The sequence below is a fragment of the Callorhinchus milii genome, unplaced genomic scaffold, assembly GCF_018977255.1.
Source record: "Callorhinchus milii isolate IMCB2004 unplaced genomic scaffold, IMCB_Cmil_1.0 Scaffold1, whole genome shotgun sequence".
Lineage (NCBI taxonomy): Eukaryota > Metazoa > Chordata > Chondrichthyes > Chimaeriformes > Callorhinchidae > Callorhinchus > Callorhinchus milii.
In genome coordinates, this window is record NW_024704742.1 from 43,872,791 (window position 1) to 43,891,550 (window position 18,760).

The 18,760-nt window shown below is 37.1% G+C and overlaps 1 protein-coding gene across 2 annotated transcripts in view; it reads right to left on the minus strand.

Moving 5' to 3' along the window:
* anapc4 (anaphase promoting complex subunit 4) overlaps positions 1 to 18,760 on the minus strand; it is a 34,734-nt gene that overhangs the window by 1,231 nt on the left and 14,743 nt on the right. For both annotated transcript variants that reach the window (XM_042341123.1, XM_007889060.2), the window contains exons 12-28: positions 17,639 to 17,703; positions 17,145 to 17,187; positions 16,883 to 16,959; positions 14,811 to 14,911; positions 13,844 to 13,895; positions 12,861 to 12,916; positions 12,730 to 12,776; positions 11,688 to 11,744; positions 10,692 to 10,748; positions 10,024 to 10,117; positions 8,523 to 8,620; positions 8,365 to 8,426; positions 8,077 to 8,112; positions 7,839 to 7,940; positions 4,126 to 4,203; positions 2,369 to 2,539; positions 686 to 809 (exon numbers count right to left, since the gene is read on the minus strand). In XM_042341123.1, the coding sequence (XP_042197057.1) occupies positions 686 to 809; positions 2,369 to 2,539; positions 4,126 to 4,203; positions 7,839 to 7,940; positions 8,077 to 8,112; positions 8,365 to 8,426; positions 8,523 to 8,620; positions 10,024 to 10,117; positions 10,692 to 10,748; positions 11,688 to 11,744; positions 12,730 to 12,776; positions 12,861 to 12,916; positions 13,844 to 13,895; positions 14,811 to 14,911; positions 16,883 to 16,959; positions 17,145 to 17,187; positions 17,639 to 17,703 (1,320 nt within the window). The remainder of the gene's footprint in view (positions 1 to 685; positions 810 to 2,368; positions 2,540 to 4,125; positions 4,204 to 7,838; positions 7,941 to 8,076; positions 8,113 to 8,364; positions 8,427 to 8,522; positions 8,621 to 10,023; positions 10,118 to 10,691; positions 10,749 to 11,687; positions 11,745 to 12,729; positions 12,777 to 12,860; positions 12,917 to 13,843; positions 13,896 to 14,810; positions 14,912 to 16,882; positions 16,960 to 17,144; positions 17,188 to 17,638; positions 17,704 to 18,760) is intronic.

Here is an 18,760-nt window from a genome sequence, read left to right on the forward strand (position 1 = left end):
GGATACTTCAAACTGGTCCAGCACACCCTGTGAATCTGATGTGCCTTCAGAGCAGGAGAGCAGACATTTGGAAGTGTTCAAACTGCTTACTTTAAGATAACCTTCCCCTTTAAACAACTTGTCTGGCAAACAGCGAAACTGAAAGGAATTTTTTTTTGTGGGGGGGGGGGGTGGAGGGGGAAAGCGGCTTCAGAACATGCATTTCTGAAAGCATACGTTAAGAGGATCAGCCAAAAGTCAATTTATTTCTGTTATCATCTTATTGGTCGTTGATTGGATTTGCAACATTTGTTACGGTTCAAATTCTCAGCATCTGAATTTGTTTCCACCAATTGTTAACTAAAAATAGTGCAATTTGACATAAAAACCACAGTATCTGCAACATACATAATGACCAAAACTGTATTCTGGCATCTCAGCCTTACTGGACTTAAGCCTTTGTTAACACAATTGTGATGCAAGGCCCAGCCTCCATAGACCTATAAAGTTCTATTATTCCAACTAAAATCTTTTTGGCAAGTGCAAGCCTGCCTTCTGAGGATCTGGGCACCCCAGGGAAGGCACCATCTGTGCAATCCTTCATACACAAGGCTCGAAAGGTAGAGAATTCTGCATTCAAAAGCACGATATTACAACCAAAATAGTCGGACCAAGTTATATAGTGGTTTATCAAAATGCCACTTACCACACAGGACACTTTGCGGATACCATTTGCAGCGATGTACTGCGCTTTCATGTTTTCTAAGGTTCGGCACTGATTTTCAAGAGTTACTGTCTGAACAGGAATTTGATTAACCTGCTCACCCAGCCTGGAAATAACGTTACAAGCTAAATAAGAACACCGCACTTCAAAACTGGATAATTTTGTATTTTTTGGTGCATTAAATCCTTCAGTCAGTAGAGTTCAATAAAAAAAATGCAACCCTGAAGTCAATATGCTTCATATTGACATAAGTACATTTTTGAACATAGTTTCACACTGGACTTACAAATGGAATCTTGGGAGAAAATCAATGTGAAGGTCAAGGATTTGAAAATCCTTTAAAAACAGAAATGAGAAAGCACAACCTATTCAACATCTGCGACCAGTTGGGATTTCGCTGAACAATTTGAATGCACAACAGTGCTCTCTGCCAGCAGAAAACATACAATAGTCCTTACAGTAGAGTCCTGTAGATTAGTGCTTAGAGAACTTGCCTCACAAGCGAGAGGACCTGGGTTCGATTTCCTGGTATGCAAAACATTGGGCAAGTTTCTTTACTACACGCACCTCTGTTTACTTAGCAGTAAGTAGGAACCCGGTCGTTAGTCGATTGGCGGATCTGTTTTGAGGGTAATACTCCCTCAAAAAAAAATAATAATTTGGTCACTCAATCCACGACTGTTTGTGGGACACTGTTTTGTGAAATTGGCTGCCAAGTTTCGCCCACAAAATAGTCAATTTACTTTGCAGCATTTTCTGTGAAGCTTTTTGAGACGTCTCGAAGACATCATATCAAATGCAAGGAGTATTATTATTATCATCATCATAATTTCCCCCTTCCATGGATTAAATAATAATAATTCTTGCATTTGATATAGCGCCTTATCACATCATTGAGATGTCTCAAAGCTCTTCACAGAATATATGGTAAAGTGGATTGATTTTGTGGGTGAATAGAACATCTCCCTTAAAACTTTTATTTAAATTCTTAAAACAATGCTCTGCTGTTACTCAGGATTTACTGATCATTTCTGCTGAAATTGTGTGTGAGGGCAGTGTGTGTGGGATGTCACTTATAACTCACCTATTTAAAAATAGTTTAGGGAAAGGTAGCAGTTTTTTTTATGAGACACGCTTTATACCCATACCAACCCAGTCTCTTATCTGAATCCATGACCTTGACATAAATATATTATAGATACAGGAGAATGTGAATCAAGCAGAAAGTGAGATTATCTCCTGAGCTCCCTCCAATTGTAACAATCCTTGTATAGAGCATCAACCACCAGGAATGCCCTTTAGGAAAAACTATTTTACTACTAAGGAATAAATAATCTCTGCAGATAGGTGTAGCGTCTCAAAATGCTTCACAAGGTTTAATGCAAAGTAGTGACTGTATGTTTTGGAGGCAAACAGGACAGCCAAATTGTGCACAGCAATGTCCTAGAAACAGTCATACATTTGATAAATTTTACGAGGAGTGTAAGGGGTGAGGGGAAGAAAATGTTCAAATAGTACCATGGCTTAATTCAATATTAAGGAAAACATTACTCAAAGCAAATGTTATCAGTTACATCACAACTACAACTGCATTTTAAACAGTCCCATTAGTGTGTACAAAGGTAGAGGAATTGCATCTCAAACTCAGCAGTGTTCAATCATTACCTTTTACCAACATCCAATCTGAATTCCTCCTCTGTCTGCTCACTCATGTAAATTGATGACAATGGCAGCTGTGCCAAAATTCGACCTTTCTCTTCTCCTCCTACTTGCTCCTTCAGTAACACTGTCAGCATTTCATCATCGTAAAAGCCAACATCCAAAAAGTGGAACTGGCTGGAAGAAATATTATCTGACATTTTAGAATTGAAAAATACAGCTGCAGACACATAGTCCTATTTGGTATTGTCTACATTATCTTACCTTTTGATTACTGCAGTTTCCAAATGCACAAATACTAAGTAAAATTAAAAATTTCCAGAATATATACTTCTCTATTGATCAATATTACGAAGGAAGAACTATGTGAACTACCTAGAGTTACAGAACTCTTCTACTTTAGTGTCCACTGAAAAAATATTTAAAATCTATCAAGTTATTCTTATTTGATGCAGAAGTCTAATCCTCAAAGTTAATCATTAAATGAAAGGGGGTTAATAAGAACAGATCCTCTAGAATATCGGTATATCATTCTTTAAATATAGCCGAGGTACAATTGTCCTGGGTGGTACAATCAACACCGTTGACAACGTATCCATGGTTATTGGTTAAAAATAATCATTACTTTACGATAGGCAACTCAGAATCATAACCATTAAGCCTTTTACAACCTGTGGCTATAGATTCACATAATCCAACCTAAAAAAAACAAAACAGTCACTTGCTATAAATTCCATTCGTTCTAGCTCAGCTGCTTTAGTGACACAACCCAGGGTAGTCCAACAGGGACAAGAGCCGGCGGTTAGGAGGATGCAGTGCGGTGAGTGGAAATAATGACGTCTGTCAGGGTCCCGACCCAACTATCCAGTGCCTTGGGACGTCCTCCTGACGTGAAAGGCGCTCTATAAATGCAATCTTGTTATTGTCAGAAAGCCGCTCCCGAGCCAAGGGAAAGCCAAGCACTTAACCAATCCCATCCTCCCAACCGCCGGCTCCCGCCACTACAACGAGAAGACGGTTCACTGGGCGGGAGAGACCAGGTGGCTCGAGGTTGGAAATGATCTGGGGTTGGATAAAATCACCCGCCAGGCCGGGTGATTGACAGAGCGGAGGAGAGGGAGTGATTGAGAGAGTGCGCGCGCGTGAGGGAGATGGGGTGGCAGAGAAGGGGGGGAAGAAACACAGAGAGGGAGGAAGATAGAGAGTGAGAGAACAGAAAGAGAGTGAGAGTGCAGGAGTAGGGAATTCTTATTATGAATCTATTATTGCAACAGGATATACAATTCAATTCAAACAATCTGTCTAATTTAGTCAAGGCCAATTGGAACTTATAAGCGCATGCACATTAGAGCTTTCTAAATTAGGTGGTTTTATAGAAAAATAGCCAGTTTTTGGGCAGCATCGAAAAGCCAGATTAGAAGTTATTTCAAAAGACTGCATATTGGATCGCAATAATAATGTTTCCAATTATGGCTGTAAGAAAACCTCAGGCCGTGATTTTATTGCAGAAAATGCAACTTTTTGCAGTTGCTGCAAATTTTAATGATAACAGTGAAATGGACCACCCACCTGTCTATCAACCCATCTCAATGGAGCTTCAACTGGACATGATAAAAGCATGGAGCGAGTGGGTGTCTTAATGGTGATCTGTCCATTGGCTTAAGATAATTCCAAAATAAAATGACAGGAATTCAATATTTGAGGTCATTTTCCCTTAGAATCATACATACCTTGGAAGATAGTGAAACAGAAAGAGAACATACCTTTCCTTCTTAGTTTCATTCCTACTACTACACAAAAAGTCTCCAAATTCCACAGCCAGCAGCCAGTTGGAAATAGACCTTTAAACAGACCATAACAGAAACATTTGGAATTTGTACGACACAGTCAAAACATTTATTTGTCAGTTTATTCGATTGCCTTATAAAATCCAGAAGGAAAACATTGGTGGCAGCAATAGACTGATACCAGATGAGCATTCCCCCCTCCCATCCCGTGAACTAAATACAGCTGCTCAGATAGTTTCCCATCTTTTCCTCATGACATAGGTCAGTAAAGATGACCATCAATTGAACATAATGGATTTTCAGAATTCTTTGCTACAGGTAAAATATACTTTAGTAGTATTTTCGTCTTGATGGCTATGGGGAGAATTTTATTTAAAACACGTCTAAGCCTTTTATTTAGCTGTACTCGTTAAGAGATAATATCATGGGAGTAGAAAAAAGGGACATGGACATCTGTAAGATAGAAACAGAATCTGTGTGGATAGTGATAAAAGATAAAAGGGATCAAACACACAAATAGGGGTTTTCTACAGACCACCTAATAGTGGAAAGGAGATAGATGAAGAAATATGCAAACAAATTAGAGAAGTTAGTAAAAGATATAAGAGTAATAATCATGGGGGATTTCAACTACCCCCAAATAAATTGGTTAGAAGAGGTAGGTAAAGGGGATAAGGGAATGGAGTTCCTTCAATGTGTACAGGACTCATTTCTTACCCAGTATGTAAGAGGCCCAACAAGAGAGGAATCACTACTGGATTTAGTAATGGGAAATGAACCAGAACAGATAAGAGAAGTATGAGTAGGGGAATATCTGGGCAATAGCAATCATAACTTAATTAGGTTTAAGATAAAGATTGAGAAGGATACAAGTATGACAAAGACCAGAGTAATAGATTAGAACAAAGCTGATTTTGAGGATGAGACTGGAAGTTGGGAAAATAAACTGGAAAACAATATAGGCAAACAAAGAGATAGAGCAGCAGTGGGAAACATTTAAAAGTGACCAATAGAGTCCAGGAGAAATATATTCAGCTAAAAAGCAAGACAAAGCTAAACAATAATGAGACACTGTGGATGAATAAAGACATAAGGGCAAAGTTGAAACTCAGGACTCAGGAAAGAGGCGTTCACTGAGTACATAAACAACAAGGGAGAGCATGACAAAAAAGAATATGAAGAGGTCAAGAAACTAGTCAATAAATAATTAAGAAGGCAAAGAGGAACTATGAAATTAAATTATCAAGAAATATAAAACGTAACAGTAAAATATTCTACAGACATAAATAACAAAAGGAAAATCAAAATAGGAATAGGGCTACTAAGGGATGGACAAGATAAGTTCACAGGCCACGACAGCGAAATGGCAGAAATATTAAATAATTACTTTGCCTCAGTATTCCCCAGGGAGATGGATCAGGTGGACATGACAGTAGAAGAAGAGAGCAAAACTAATATAAATACATTTAAGATACAAAGGGGAAATAAAATCAAAAAACTAATGAAACTCAGAGACGATAAAACCCCTGGTCCAGATGGATTGCATCCACGTATATTAAAAGAATCGAGGGAAGAGATAGCAGAGGCACTATTACACATAAATAATAACTCATTAGAAAAGGCAGTAGTGCCAGAGGACTGGAGGATAGCTAATGTTACACCTATATTTAAAAAGGGAGATAGAACAAGCCCAGGGACCTATAGGCCTGTCAGCTTAACGTCGGTGGTAGGAAAGATAATGGAATCCTTACTGAAGGAGATAATAGAAAAACATCTAGAAATGGAAACCATAATAAAGAAGTCAGCACGGATTTCAAAAAGGAAGGTCATGCTTGAACAACCTCATTGAATTCTTTGAAGAGATAACAGATGCAGTTGATGTAATATATTTAGATTTCCAAAAGGGTTCGATAAGGTACCACATAATACACTAATTAATAAGGTCAAAGCATGTGGAGTCAGGGGCAAAATAGCAAAATGGATAGCAAGCTGGCTACAAAACAGGAAACAGAGAGTAGGGGTAAAGGGTAGCTAACTCAGACCGGTAGGGGATGGGCAGTGTTGTTCCACAAGGATCGGTATTGGGACCACTGTTGTTCACAATATACATTAATTATTTGAACTTGGGAATCAGCAGTACAATTTCAAAATTCGCGGACAACACCAAATTGGGAGGAGTAGTTAATACAGAGGAGGACTGCAACAAATTACAGCAAGACAATAAACTTGCTGAACAGGCATTTAAAAGGCAAATGCATTTCAATTTAGAAAAATGTAAGGTGGTACATTTTGGTAGAAGGAATAAGGAAGTCACATATATCCTGGAAAATAAAAATCTAAATGGGGAAGAGAAACAAAGGGACCTAGGGGTACATATGCACAATTCACTAAAAGTGGCAACGCAGGTTAATAATGTCATAATAAAGGCAAACCAGGCATTGGGGTTCATTTCTAGAGGGATAGAAATGAAAAGAAGGGAAGTTATGGTAAACCTATAGAATCAGGGTTAGACCCCACTTAGAATACTGTGCTCACATTATGGAAGGGATGTAGAGGCACTGGAGATGGTGCAAAAGAGATTCACAAGGATCATCCCAGAACTGAGAGGTTATATCTACCATGCTTGGACTCTTTTCTCTTGAAAAGAGGAGGGTAAGGGTTGACCCAATAGAGGTCTTTAAAATGCTGAAAGGTTTTGATAGGGCAGACACAGGGAAGATGTTTCCACTTGTGGGGGAGACCAAAACCAGGGGCCATCAATACAAGATAGTCACAAATAGATCAAATAGAGAAGTTAGAAGAAATGTATTTACACAGAGAGTAGTGGGAATGTGGAACATGCTACCACAAGGAGTTGCTGAGGCAAATAGCATGGATGTATTTAAGGTGAAGCCAGATAGGTACATGAGGGAGAAAGGAATAGAAGGATATACCTAAATGCTTAGTTGAGGAAGGGCAGGAGGAGGCTCACGTGGAGCATAAACACCGGCATAGACCAGTTGGACCGAATGGCCTGTATCTGTGCTGTATATTCTAATGTATTTACCTTTAACCTAAAGAAATCTGAAAATGACTCAGTAGTGCAACAGTATGAATTTTCCATTTACTGCACCCATCATATCTAACTCCTCCCTGACTTTGCTAATTTGTGCCAATTTGGGGGAAGTTTTGTATTATTAGATTGAAACAATTGAAATTCACTTCACTTGGATATCTATAGCCAAAGAGGAATGTGATAGATGTATTTAAGATTTTGAAGAGGCCTGACAAGGTAAATTAGGAAAACTATTTCCTTTAGTTGAGGAATCGGTGACAAAGGTCAGAGTATCAGGATTATTAGCAGAAGAATCAGGGAAGATAAGAAATATTTTTTTTATTCGAGAGGTTTGTTAGGGTGTGGAATTCATGACCACAAGAGGCAATTGAAGCTGGATCGATACAATTGTTCAAAACCAGCCTAACCATCTAAACAGTAAAACCATTAGGAGATATCAGAAAAAGCTGGAAAATATATTAGTAATAAAAGGTGACCTAGAAAAAAATCAGTAGCAGTGGCAGAGACACGTGTACCAAATGGTTTCTGTACTGACAATTTCTATGTAAATGCATTCAATTTTATTTAGCTTGTACATAAATGCATTCAGTTCTAGCGCAATGCTATTACGTATGATACTCTGCAGTGGCCTCACCTTGATAGGTCTGTTGGTCTTCTCATAATGTAGATTCTAGAGGACATCCCTGTGTGCATTGTGAATACAATATACTGTAGATTTGAAGACTTATCATTCCAGCTAAAAAGAAAATAGATGACAGGTTTATGTTTGATAGAAAGGTAAGCTCCAAAGCCACAGAACATGTCATATTTAATTCTATACACGTTGAACAACAATGAAGATTTCAAAGCTAAAATGTACCAGGGAAACTTACAATGACGGTAATGCAAATCTAGGTACTGTACCCTCACTGAAATGGAACAGAAACACAAGTTAATAATATACTGTGAGATTCAACCATTTTGAGACCGACCAGAGACGACAATAGTATTTTCTGGTCTTGTACTTTCCTAAGTAAGAAATACTAGAAAGTCCTACTTTAACACATGCCAGTGTGCCAGTTTGAAGAGCTTTCTTTTAATTTCAAACAAGGGTCACATTTCCAAAACTTCATTTGGCATATTCTTAGTCCATATAAATCTAAAAGAATACAGACAAGTACCTTGGATATAACCTGTAGAGAGGCATATAGACAACTTGACTAACAGATTTTCCAATGACTTCCTGCAAAATAAAAAAGGACATAAATCAAATGAAAAAAAAACGAATTTGGCTATTGTTTCATTGTAAAGAGTGTGGGCATTATGTTCAAATACTCACAGACGGTTTTTGTAGGCAAATGTCAATCTGTTCTTGCACTCGTCTTTTAACATAATGTAATGACTTCTTGGGATGGTAAGGAAACAACAAAGGGCTTTCTGCAAGTAAACATTAAAAAAATAATAGTTGCATACAGTTAATGTAATGGCATCTAAAATTATTCCGGTTTGCCACAAAAAACAGTACAGTACTGAGGAATTTAAAAACCTAAAGGAGCTTCAGGGAACCGAAAAAGAGAATGATTAGGAATAGTAATAATTTTAAACATTATTTCTTGGATTATTTTTAACACAAGGAACATAACAGCATAACAACATAACATAACATAACAACATAACAATATCCAACAAGTACCATATAAGTTCTGGGACTTTGACATTAGTGAGTCAGAGCTTCTAGAAAATCACATGGAGAGGTAAACAAATAAATCTTCCAGGACAGAAGAGCAATACAAAGGGTATAAGGTAGAGATTTATGAAACACAGGTGATCATTTTGAGAGACATAATAAACAATGTGGAAGACTATTGAAGGCTAGAAACAAGCAAATGTGATTCCTATATCCGAGAACAGTAACAGAGTTAACTAACCATAAGTTCAGTATAACTTAGAAAAGGGAAATATTATCCACTTGTATATTAATAAATTCAGAATTACTGCCTTGTTGCCCTTGAAGAAATCTTTTTTTTCCACTAGTTCATAGTTACTTTGGTTTAGTTAGACAACTGAAGTAGCATAATTGACTTATGAAAAGCAGACTGTAAACGGTCGATAAGTACACTAAATTTGTCCTTATAGAATTCTATATTTGTTACATTATCGTTTAAGACCATACATGAATATTTTCTGCCTTTATGAATCGAAGTAAAGTGTAGGATATCTGTCCAAGTTAATTGCATACCTCCCCCATTACAACCATACAAAATATATTGTTTGACACTTGTACTGATCTAAGGTGTACATATTCTGAGTTCAAATCAGCAAAATCTATTCCTATGATTCAGTGGAATCAATTTAATTTCCACCAATGTAAAGTGGGTGTGAAGAGCAGTGAATTAATTTGTTTTTGATTGCCTTGAAGTCTCAAATGAAGCAGCTCAGGCAAAAGTTTCATATCATTTGCGCATAAGCCATAATAATAACTATCCAAAGTAACATTCCTAATAAAGATAAATTGTGACTTAGTACTTGTGAAAAAAAACAAGTTATGTCTGCACAGTCTTTACAAAATGGTCAGAGCTATTCTAACATCACCAAAAAATTCAAGCGTTAATCCCTTGTCTACTGATGAATGAATGCAATTGTGTTTTAAGTGAGATTCTATGCCAAATTTAAACGTAGTAGAATAAGCAAGAAAAACAATAGACTTATTTCCCTATCAAATCAAATATACTGCCAAATAAATCATCTGAAACTAAAAGCACTATAACTAAAAAGAACCTTCCATAAGGCTAACTATGAGCAACCCACAGATTAAATTATGTGTCAAATATAAATCTCACCTTTAAGATGGATACTGTTCTGTAAGAAAGAAAACCAAGGGTTTCCTTCCGTCTCTGGAGGAGTTACCAGATCATCATCTTCATCTTTTAAATACTGTGAACATATTTATATAAAAACTATGTCAAGTTAAATGTCAATTTAACACATCAATACTGTACTTTTTGGGGAGGGGAAAAAGAAGTGAATATTTAAGATTTTTTGATTTTTAGTAATTATTCATCATATGAATATGCGCAATTGGCTGCTGAGTTTCCCCCACCAAATGTACAGACAATTCACTTTACAGTATATTCTATGAAGTGCTTTGAGACATCTCGAAGAGTTAATAAGGCGCTATTTCAAATGCAAGGATTATTATCATAGGCCAGTTACAAATCAGAACACAAAGAGCTATCCTTACATCACCAAAAAATTCAAGCGTTAATTCCTTGTCTACTGATGAACGATTGCAATTGTGTTTTAAATGAGATTCTGTGCCAGATTTAAACGTTGTACAATAAGCAAGGAAAGCTATAGACTTATTTCCCTATGTTTAATCAAGTATACTGCCAAATAAATCATCTGAAACTAAAAGCACTTTGTGTTCACATGGAAATGAAAACCAGTAAATATAATTATTGACAGTGCAAAGAAATCCGTAAACAAATTGAAAAATTAAACAGTATACCTGGCCGACTCTCTCCACGTTAAAGTACTGCCCCTTTTGATCATAAAGTTCTGGTGCCTGCAAGGAATAACCAAAATGAAAAGGAAAATAGATGGAAACAACTAAAATTCAATACATTTACCTCCTACGTCTTGGTAAAATATTTTAAATCAACTACAGTATGTACACCTTTCATTTAAATAGCTCTTTTGTCCACATAAAAAAATTCCCTCTCTTCACATAAAATTATGAAACAAAATCAATACCCCAATTGCTGTAATATATCCAAACAATTTCAAATGCACTTTTATCATCCAGAAATGTGGCAAGAAAGGTAAAAGTTCATTCACGAGGCTGAGCTTTGTACTGCTAACCCTGGCAATATGCTAATTCCAAAGCTATGCATCACATTACATGAGAATATCGTTGAACATGTTATACCACGACAGACAAAAACAAAGACATACAAAAAGATTTGCCTAAGTATGAAGACAACAGCCAAGACTTGCTAACATTACAAAGGGTCCAGTTAAACATAAAGTCTTATGTACAATGAAGTAACATCGCATGCCAGAATGGCATGGTTTAAGAGTACAAATTTCCTAAAGTGTTTTTAGTTTGATTCCTTTGCATTCCCATGACTGCAATCTACACGTGCAATTGACAACTGAATAAGTGGAGTCCTGTAACTCAGTGGTTAGAGCACTCGCCTTGCAAGCGAAACACCTGGGTTCAATTCCAGGCAGGGCGAAACCTTGGGCAAGTTTCCTTACTCCACACGCCTAATAATAATCCCTCCAAAACAAAACAATAATAAATTGGTCATTTTCAATCCACAACTGTTTTTGGGACACTGCTGTGCGCAATTGGCTGCTGCGTTTCGCCCACAAATATTCGGTCAATTCACTTTACAGTCTATTCTGTGAAGCACTTTAGAGACGTCGAGAAGACGTGAAAAGCGCTATATCAAATGCAAGGATTATTATTATTATTAGTGAATCATAATGAAAAACTTACCTCTTTAAAATGCTCAGATAGGAAGTCAGCAACAAAAGCCACGTCTCTGTGTGTCATCTGTGTGTTTTAGGAAAAAAAGCCATGGGTTGATGTGTATAATAGGCATTCCAGGTTCGATCCATTTAAACAACTACCACTTTGGCTGCTAATTCATTTTGCATTTTTAAATCCATGATTTTGATTAACTACAATTAACCCAATTGAGTCACAATGACACTCAATCCTGAATCAAAACATCTGCATTCTAGAGAAGTAAGATTATGGGTAAGATTCACCAGTAGCATCTCTTTGACAACTGATTTCAGTCGGTTTCAGATTTATTTTGAGCAAGTTCCAGGTATTTAGATTTACTGACACATCAAATTACAAATTATTAAAACTAATATGCCTATTCCAAGTCTTTGCTGACCTCTCGATGGTGGGATTGAGTGCACTGAGCCACGTCAGTCTTGAGTGGAGTGGAATCAGAATCAGCTCAAATCAATTGCCTGCCAGGACCGACTTTGTTTGTAGAAGAACAACAACTTGCACTTATATAGCGCCCTTCACGCAGGGTAGGGTCTCAGAGCGCTTTGGTACAGAGTGGTACAGAGTGTGGTAGGCAGAAACAACTATTTATTTACCTGGATGCTGGATCTTTAACCTTTGGAGCAAGACATGGTAGGTACAACCAAAATTTTTAAGCACATTCTTCGTGCCATGTTTTGATCATGGCTGTCAAGAGCTGGTAGGCACTAGTGCAATTCTAGCGTTGCTCAAATTCTGTATGAGCAGATATTATCGAATGCATGACCTCTGGTCATCTTTCCTCCCCTGTATTCCAGGAAACTGCTGATGACACCTGTCAGGCTCATCGGCAGGAGATGGAAGGGCAGACCCATCACTGGGTCAATCCAATTTACAATATATCCTGTGAAGCGCTTTGAATATATCATTGTGGAAGTCTCAACAATGTAATAAGCCCCTACATCAACTACAAGGATTATTATATTATTACCTAACTGGTGTTACAAACTATATAAAGTGAGCAATTTATATTTACCTTATTGAGTTCTGGCAAAACGTGATCATCAGACATCCTCAACATTGCTGAAAAATAAATGTTATTACTTGATCTTTTTAGGGATAATATCAACATACAAGAAAAACAATGGATGAGATGAGTTTCTTTACCTGCGTAGAGCCATCGAAAAAAAGCTTTGAAGTTTTTCATACTATTGTCTATAACTCTGAAAAAAAGGAAGCCTTGTTAAATAGCAAAGGTTATAATTAGCTATTTTAATTGCTATATTACAGGTTACATTAAAATTACTCTAATTTTAAAACACGGTTCATCTATAAATGCAGTCACTATACTTTACAGTAAATTCTATGAAACACTTGACAGTGAAAGGCATTATACCAAATGTAAAGATTATTTATTTCCAACATCATTGTAACTTAATATCAACCATTATTTCTTGGCTTCATATCAATAGCTTCTGTAAATAAATCAAAATCTCTTGAAATCAGTATACATTCAGTACTGTCAGAGAAATGTGTTTGAAACTCTTCTGTTATTCTTGGGTTGACTAAACGTATTGCTAGAATCTGTCCAACTAAAATTGATTATTTCTTGTTGAAATTAACAAACATCTGAAATGCTAATTAAAAAATGAGCTAACAGCTTGCCAGGCAGCAATATCTACAGCAAACTATGCGGTTTCAGCTGGTTAAACTCCAGCAGTACCCCAACACACACTCTGGGGTCCCCAAGCCTTGGCTCTTGCCAACCTGAACCTAATACTTTCCGGAATTAGGTAAACAGGATGAGTCCCTCCAGGGAGAGAGTGGCACTCCATTCCAACAATCTATCACTGGGATTTCCACGTGTAGGTGGGATGCATGGAAATCTCAGCTTGGGTAGGATACTCTTAAACATGGTGATGGGTTTCCACATGTGTCAGACACCGACCGGGCTGACCAAATAATAATACTTAAAAGTAAATTACTCGGTTACATTGTGTGTCATGAGCATAGTGGCAATTTCACACACACACTAGGTACAGTTGTTTTAGGGTGGGATCTAGGGAAGAAAAAGGATGTTGAATAATGAACTTTCAGATTAGCAGCTCACTGATAACTGAGATTTCACTCAAAATTATTTTTGTACTTACTGTAAGAGTTCATTTGCTTTTAGTATAAATCCTCCCACAGCATTTATGGCATCTTGGAAAGAAAAATGGATTAAGTAAAACACTCAAAAAATTAAATAGCAAAACAATTTGGGGATTAAAATTATACCTGGGACAGATTTAATCCATTAATATAGCATTTCAGAGTGTGCAGAATTTGGGAAAATGTTCACTTCGTGGCTAACTGTGGAACATTGCTGTGTACAAAGCGGCAGCTGTATTCATTCATTCACTACATTTTACAGTAAAATCAGGAAGCTCTTTTAAGGCTGACAACAATGTCATAAGGCGCTATATTATATACAAGGATTATTATAATTCAGTTTTAACTTTGAATTTTTTTTGTCGTTCTTAAAAGAGCTTATAAAAATTGGCTTCAAAATTAAAGACTGTATTTAAGAAAATGACACATTCACAATGCTCTGAATTGTTGCATAAATAGAGTGAATCTAAACCCAGGTGGAATTTCTACCTAGTTATTTTGGTAGAGTCGATTATTGGAGCACAAATATGTTACATCAAGGAAGCACAGGGCACAAGGATTATAACGTTGGTTGCTTAAATAATATCACTATTAAATTGAGTGGTGGGAACTATAGTTAAAACAGCAAGTAACCCAGGCTCTACTTTGTGGTCATAATTACACGATATAACACAAATGTTCACAATGTACCACTGACAGAAAAGTAAAATTCAATAGCATTGGTTAAATCCTAGCTTTTGTGTTCGACAAGCAAACTATTATTAAAAATAATGAATGGTAAAAATAGTATAATTCTACAATTTTTAAAAAAAGGTTTACAATGAGACGCAATAATGTAAAAGTAAAGACTCCCATGATTATTCAATACTTCATCAGAATGTTTACTGGCAAATAAAAAAGTCCTTTCTGAAAAAAAATCACAAACATTGAATATCTAAAGATTTAAAAAGCTTAAAGCAACAGTACCTTCTATTGCTGATACATCCAATCCTAAAGGTTGGTATTTCTGTTTCCACATTGCCATTCCTTTTAACTCGCTTAAATGATACAGAAGAGCTTCTGAGCCACTGTAAAATAAAATACTGAAACAAATGAAATACTCGCAGGAATATGTGCAAAACAGAAAGAGAGAGAACAAAAAAGGCTGAAATCAGTTCCATGAGTCATCAAGTCTCTATAATCCAAAGACAAACATATACTACAATAGGCAAACAAATGGTGCACTAATTTTCTAATATTTTACCTCACCTAGAATCTTTCAACAACTTCAATTTTGCATATTGGGTTGACTTATTCCAGGGATGTTAATCAAACGTTCTGTGGATCTGACCCCACCCATGTGACAAGTAGAACAAAAATACCTGCTGACCCAAGGTTGAAATTGAAGAGAAAAAAATGACAGAAAGAGAGAGAAAAGGTGGCTCCACTGGCTCCCCATCCCCCAGAGAATTAAATTCAAGATCTTTGTCCTCACTTTCAAGGCCATCCATGGCCTCGCCCCCTCCTACCTCTCTGACCTGCTGACTCCCTACCAACCTGCCCGCTCCTTCCATTTAGTGGGCTCCGGTCTGCTCCATGTGTCCCGCCCGACACTCCCTACCATCGGTGGCCGGGCTTTCAGCCTCTCTGCCCCCACACTCTGGAACTCCATCCCACACTTCCTCGCCTCGCTTCCTCCCTCGCATCCTTCAAAGACGGTCTCAAGACCCTCCTCTTCAATTGTGCCTTCACTCGCCCTCCCACCTCTGCCTTCCCTCACCCCTACACCACCCCTCCCCCATGCTCGGGTCCCGACAACTGACTGTTCAGCGTTTTGGGACGTCCTCCCGACATGAAAGGCGCTCTATAAATGTTATTTTGTTGTTGTCTGAGAAATAGTGTCAGACAGAGAGAGAGGAAGAGCAGAGTATTACAGTGATAGTGAACAACTTTTACTCAGCAAGGTGGCCAATTTCTAGTTTGCATGCCACCCAATTATCTGCATGTTTGCTTGTCTGCAGTGTGTCCGCTGCAGATAATCAGAATGATGTGGACTGTAGGCTGATGGTACCTGGCAGCCCAGGAATAACTTAGTTGTTTGGGTCTATAAACTCAAAACCTGTTTATAAGGAAGCACGCAGAAAGGCTCCCACATTGCCAGCTACTGCTGTCACTTCCTGTATGTTGCAAAGTGATGTTAGCAGCGATTCCAGTGACACCAGGAGTGGTCATTTTCAGAAAATGTTTCAGCAGTGGACAATCTTTACAGAAAGCCAATCTATCTGGCCCTGTAATTCATGCTTCTCTGCTCTAGGCCCTTAAAGCTAAATTGAGTTTGACGCTCCATTAAGACATTCAATGTACATATTTTTAGGAAACCATTGCTTCTTCCAACATAATATCTCAATTACTGGAGAGAGCATCGATTTGTATTTAACAAGCTCATTAATATAAGTCACACCACCCAAAGATAGTTGCAAACATTAGTTTGACTCAAACCACATGAAATGACGTGCAACCTTCTGCCACATGTGCCTCTTTCAGTTAAAAATATTATTTTGTGGGCTTAATTGATCCCTGGACTATACGTGTATGTCACTATTCTATTAGACATGATGAATAGTTACCCATGTTTAATAGTTAGCTTTTTTGCATTGTTACTGTGAACTGGTACTTTCTGTGGAATGCCTCATTTTTTTCCTGTTCACTCCTGGGGGATAATTGTTAAGTGCCAATTTGCTAAATATATCAAGTGGACATGGTATTTTCTGTTCCATTCCAGAATGATTTATTTATTTTCTTATTGGTGCCCATTTTAACAGGTATAATATTCAGCCATCTTTTAGGACTGACACACATATTTTCTTTTTGTACAGATTGCCAAAAGAAGTCATTCAAAATATTTTCTTGAGAAACTATTCTCAGACGTTAAACTCTAGATCAACCCATATACCACATGTCACGTAGCATTATAATCAAGAGATTAATCTTACCAAATCACATCATAAACACATTCAGTTCCACTGGTCTATTTTAAATAAAAAGTGACCATTACTCACCTTTGTAAATGACTAATGACCAGTTTCTGAATAGTGGAATAGGACGATTCTATGGACTGGCCCAGTTTCTTTAGACCCTGTCAATTGTGAACAAACAAAATGTCTTTAATCAACACTGCAAACATTTAGAGATCACTATTTAGGAATTACAGCAAAGAAATGAAACTGTTGTCACTGCTATTTGTATTGATATACTCAAAATCAGTAGAAGATTCTCTTGAGAGCATTTCAGCACATTCTATATTGATATATTTTGACTTACCTTAACTGTTAACTGGTTCATCAACAAAGACTGGAGCTCTGGACTGTAAAAAGAAACACAGTGGTTACAACAGGCAAATACTGATTACCTGCCCAGATCTTTGTACTGTGTTACTTCATATCAATACAATCTGCTCAATTGCATCTAGATAATTCAATTTCACAATGGAAGCTCATCGGTACTTTTGCAATGGTCTCTTCTAGGTCCTTTTTAGTATAAGTATAATATGCTTCAATCACATGTATGGAGACTGTAGACACTGAGTTAATTCATGAAGACACCAACTTGCTGACGTAAACATACTTTAATGAACCAAACCTCCATGTAGAGAAATAATGAAACATTTATCCAATCACATGCTTCATCATGATTCTGTTCCTTGTGCATCCAAGTACAACATTAATGTGACTAACAATCAAATTACACTGAACATTTAGTTTTACCTCATTATGAATGTATAACATCCTTGAAGTAATTTAGCTGGCCACACGTACCTTGCTTTACCCCACATTAGTAGTTGCATGAATTCTTCTTGCACTGAAGTTTTTGTATTTTTTTCCTAAAATAAAGATGATAAAATTTAAAATTATATATTTTCCATTTGCAACACACAATTTAATACCAGTGATAATTGTTTTCCTCCTGGGAAAAAAATCCTCAATTCTCAACTCTTTTTAATGGAATTGGTGTGTACGACATGATTACAAAGCAAACCAAATAAAATGTTCAACTACAGTAGAATGCTGTATCCACATGCTGAATACCTGTGTAAGTAAAGTCAGGCTGCAATGTCTGAAACTATGTTCAAATTTGTGCACATGAGGTATCCAGGATAGCAATTTAATGGAGTGACATGAACTGGCGAGTCAAAGTGGAAAGATTCTACTAAAGGACAAGATAAGACAGACAGGTACACAGAGAAAGTTAGAGAAGCACAAACACTCACACACACATACAAACCCAGAGATCCATTATCTTCATGATTTCATATCCATAATGGGACCAGTCTATATTAGTGAGGATGTAGGACTCTCTAATGAATTAATGCCCAAGCATTTCAAATCTTAGTAATAGGGAGAATGCTGGGCATGAGCAAGGCTATTGAAAACAATTAGGTTGACTATAATGAAGGTTAACAATTTCTTCTTCATAAGAATATAACAAAGCAACCAACAAAATAGAGAGGATTTGATGTTAAAGTCTGTCTTAAGGACTAATATATCATCAAGGATGTTACATGTTCCATAAAGATTAAATGACATGGCTGTGACAGCAAGAGGAGTCTAGAACAACAGTCCGTGAGGAATTCACATCTTGGGTGGATGAAATTTCTTGCAGTGCTTTATAATATTTTAAAGATTGAGATCTTATGGTAATACATGAATTAATTATGTCATTATCTAAAGTTTCATTGCTATATGAAATGAACAACTGGAGTGTTGTAGCTCAGTGAGTTAGAGTACTCGCTTTGCAAGCAAGACACCTGGGTTCGATTCCCGGCAGGGTGAAACCTTGGGCAAGTTTCCTTACTCCACACGCCTAATAATAATCCCTCAAGAAAAAAAAACAGTAATAAATTGGTTACTTCAATCCACGACTGTTTGTGGGACACTGCT